Source organism: Gekko japonicus, unplaced genomic scaffold (genome assembly GCF_001447785.1).
Source record: "Gekko japonicus isolate JY-2015 unplaced genomic scaffold, Gekko_japonicus_V1.1 scaffold568, whole genome shotgun sequence".
NCBI lineage: Eukaryota > Metazoa > Chordata > Lepidosauria > Squamata > Gekkonidae > Gekko > Gekko japonicus.
The window spans coordinates 789776-793800 of NW_015169190.1; the positions used below are offsets into that span (position 1 = coordinate 789776).

At 53.3% G+C, this 4025-nt stretch overlaps 1 protein-coding gene across 1 annotated transcript in view; it reads left to right on the forward strand.

Moving 5' to 3' along the window:
- Positions 1-278: 278 nt before the first annotated feature.
- The window catches only part of CCDC67 (coiled-coil domain containing 67), an 88620-nt gene continuing 84873 nt past the window's right edge, over positions 279-4025 (forward strand). Inside the window, exon 1 of the mRNA XM_015416229.1 lies at positions 279-322. Coding sequence (XP_015271715.1) covers positions 279-322 — 44 coding nt within the window. The remainder of the gene's footprint in view (positions 323-4025) is intronic.

The following is a 4025-nucleotide window of genomic DNA, read 5'->3' on the forward strand; positions in this document are numbered from 1 at the left end:
ATTGTAGATGTATAGCAAACGATCTCACCGCTTGGCTGAACGTTTACATGTGACTGCCTCGTCCCATGGTTCCAGATGCACAGGAGGAAGTTACCGCTTGGCTAGTAGTTGTCATACGCTGTAAGCAGAGAGAAGATGATGGTAGAATAAACAGCTGTATTCCCACAGATCTGTGCCTCTAGAAAGCTTTATTTCTTTGTTTATTTTTGCCTGCTGCATAAATGAGTAAATTAAAAAGCTTTTATCCTCTTGTTTCAATAGACTGAATAAGACCTGAAATGGAGAAGAAATTAGCGGGTCTACAGGAACAAATCATGGCTAGGTAGGTACTCTGTCTTCGGTCTTTTGTGCGTGTTTGTGTGTGTGTTCAAAATGGTTCAGCGCCTTTTGATTCAACATGTCACGTGAAGCATGTCACATGAACTGAACCAGCAAGAGTCCAGTAGCACCTTGTTGTTGTTGTTGTTCAGTCGCACAGTCGAGTCCGACTCTTCGCGACCCCATGGACAATCTCCCGCCAGGCTCTCCTGTCTTCCGCCGTCCTCCGAAGTTGCACCTTAAAGACTAACAAAATTTGTGGCAGGGTAGCAGCCCCGTAGCTAACAACTTGTTGCTCGGGGCCAATGTTTTTCTCACGGGGGCTGCCATTATATGTCTGTTGTAATGTCTTTTAGTAGAGAGTGATGTAGGGAGACCGACAACCAATACACACCAGTACAGCACAGCTCAGGTCCGTAACCTTGTTTATTCAGTAGTATCCTCAATAATAACATACGCCCCGACCTGCAGGGAAGGAGGCTTAAAAACAGAGAGAAGGAGGAGTGCCTCTCTCAATCCTTTTCACGTGTATAGCATGATACAACTTAATCTTAAAGAGATATACACCACTGCCATGCCGTGCTCATACTTCTAAATAATAACTAAATAATAAATACAATAAATAATAAATAATAATACTTGCACTAAAGTTGTGAGTGAGCAATTTGGCTACGGCATAAATTAGTTTGCTCTGGAGCCATTCCTCCTGAGCTAAGACAAAAATGGGTGAGCCGGAGGCTAAAAAACTGTGAGCTAGCTCACAGTAACCCAGCTTAGAGGGAACACTGGCGGGGACTCAGGCTCTGCTCCTCTTTCTGTTTGTCCCCTCGTTGTCCTGCTGGGGGTGTTTCCAGGGGGCCTTCTTTGGCACAAGGGGGTTCCATCCAAATGTAGAGGGCGGAATGCAGCCAAGGAAACAAGACAAAACTGGGGCCAATATAGAACCAATAATACACTCTGAACCATGAGTAGTATGCTAGATACAATTGCTTTATACTAGATAGTACAATCCCGGTGGGCCACTCACAGGTCCCATTGGAGGGTTTAACCTTCCCGCCAAGGTTCCTATTGGTGCCCGCTAGAGATTTCAGGCTCTTAGTCCCTATTGTTCTCTGAGAGTCTAGCTCTGCTGTAAGTCGCTGGCACCTAGTGGTGGTCAGCGGACATAACACCCCTCCCCCCGTAGTTCAAATCCAGCCTATGTGACATAGTCTTTTAGATATGTTGGGGTCCGGCGTTCTCGCATGGAATGCCTCGGAGTTGGAACTGGAACGTCAGAAAGCCTGTCCTGCCCCGTGCCTGGAGTACTGGGAGGTGGAGGCAACAGAGCCTCTTCTGGTCCTGAGGTGGAGGCAGGCAATTTATCTTCTGGTGCAGCCGCGGTGATGGGGGCTTGCTCTTGCAAACTCCCGTCTGGAGTTTCTTGTTCCAGGATGTCCAGCAGCCCCACCTCGGTTTTCCCCGGGGCCAGGACCTCTGCCACAGTCAGGAGCATGTGCCTTCGCAGCTGGTCGACATGCTTCCACAGGACCTGTCCGCGTTCTGTCGAGACCTCGTATTATATGGGGCCGGTGGGGTGGATGATTCGGCCAGCAACCCATTCGGGGCCCTTGCCATAGTTCCGGATGTATACAGGATCCTACGGAAAGAATCCCTGCGGCACCTCCCTCCGCTCGAACTAGGGCTGCCAAGTCCCCCCGGGGGGCGGAGAAACCCCCGCCCCACAGGCCCGTTCCCTGCCTCCGACGGATTGGGCCCTGGGGGGAACCCCACCCCCAAAGTACGTGACGTGCACGTCACCCGGAAGTTACGTGACTACGCCGGGCAAGCTGGGGGCGCCGGGGCGGGGCCACGGTCCTCCAAGGGAAAACTCTATGGTAAGACTTGGCAGCCCTCATTATACCCTAGCTTGAACAGATTGCGTGACTCTAGGGCCCCGTCTGGGTGCAGTCTGTCCAAGAGGATTGCGGGCTGCCGGCCCATGAAGAGTTCCGCGGGGCAGCAGCCACTGACCGGGTTCGGGGTGGTCCATTGCGCCAGGAGGAAGCACGCCAGACGGAATTTCCAGTCCCCCTCCATCAGGCAGCTGAGGGCTTCCTCGGCGGTGCACACCATCCGCTCTGCCTGGCTGTTGGTGGCAGGGTGAAACGGGGCAGACCATACGTGCCGGATCAGGTTGCTGCGGAGGAACTCCTGGAATTCCTCCGAGGTTAACGCCGTCCCATTGTCCGAGACAATGGTGTCTGGCAACCCATGGGTAGCAAAGATTCTGTGGAGTGCCCGGATGGTGGCTTTGGAGGAGGTGGCGGAGACCAGGCTTATCTCCAGCCATTTCGAATAAGAGTCCACCGTGACCAAAAACAGCAGTCCGTGGAATGGCCCGGCGAAATCCATGTGGAGCCTTGACCACGGCATCCGGTTGGATTCCCAAGCTTGAGTGGGTGCTCTTGGCGGATTGAGCCTGATAGCTTGGCATGTTTGGCAGCGCTTCACCCAAGCCTCCACTTCTGCATCTATCCCTGGCCACCACACATAGCTCCGGGCCAGGGCCTTCATCCGGACGATCCCGGGATGGGCCTCATGTAGAGCTTGCATGACTCTGTGACACAGTACGCTGGGGACAACTACCCTGTCTCCCCACAATAAACAGCCCTTGTAAGTGGACAGCTTGTCTCGGTGAGCAGCAAAGGCTGTGAACTCGGGTCCTTCTGCCGCCACAGGCCAGCCCCTCACCACCCAGCCCAGAACCCGGGAGATGATGGGGTCCCTGGCCGAGCGGTGGGAGGGGTGAATCGGGAAGGTCCTCTACCTGCAGAATATGGCGGGCTGGAGCTGGGTCGGCCTCAATGGAAGGTAGGGGCAGGTGGCTAAGGACGTCAGCATGACCCATAGCCTTGCCCGGGCAATGCAGCAGTGTGTAGGAGTAGCCGGACCAAAAAATGGACCACCACAGGACCCGTGGGGAAAGGACCTGCAGAGTCCGACGATCAGAGGTGAAGAGGCCGAGGAAGGGGCGATGATCTGTGACTATGGTGAAGGGCCGGCCATATACAAAGTCATGAAATTTTTGGACGCCAACCACAACTGCCAGGCCCTGCTGGTCAATCTGGGCATAGTTCTGCTCTGCCGCTGACAGCGTCCCGGAGTAGTAGGTGACAGGCACCTCCCAGCCATCCGGGAGACAGTGGGCCAACACCGCACCGACACCTTAGGGGGACGCGTCGCAGGCCAGAACCATCGGCAGGGACTTATCAAAATGCGCCAGAACTTTATTAGAAATCAGCAGCGTTTTGACCCCCTTGAAGGCGGCAGCCTGGCGGGGGGCCCACGACCAAGGGGCGTGCTTGTCCAGGAGGCGATGCAATGGCTCTTTCAAACTGGATTTTGCCAGTCCACAGAGTAAAGTCCAGTTGGAAAGTGCACTGAAAGTAGATTGGAAGTGGATTATTTACTGTGGGGCCCAATCTGCATCTAGCATTTGCTCCGCTGTTTTACCGGACCCACACTGGAACAGAAAAAGATGCAGCTCAAAACCACATTCAAATACCCAGGGCCAACACCTTAATGACTGCAGAGTCATCACTGAATGGCCATAAAATGGCCATAAATCTATACAGACGCTTCCATAAAACCAAGAGATCAAATGAAGTGAAAGCTGCATGCTGTCTGGACACTGCCATAAAATCAAACAATCAATCAAAGTGAAA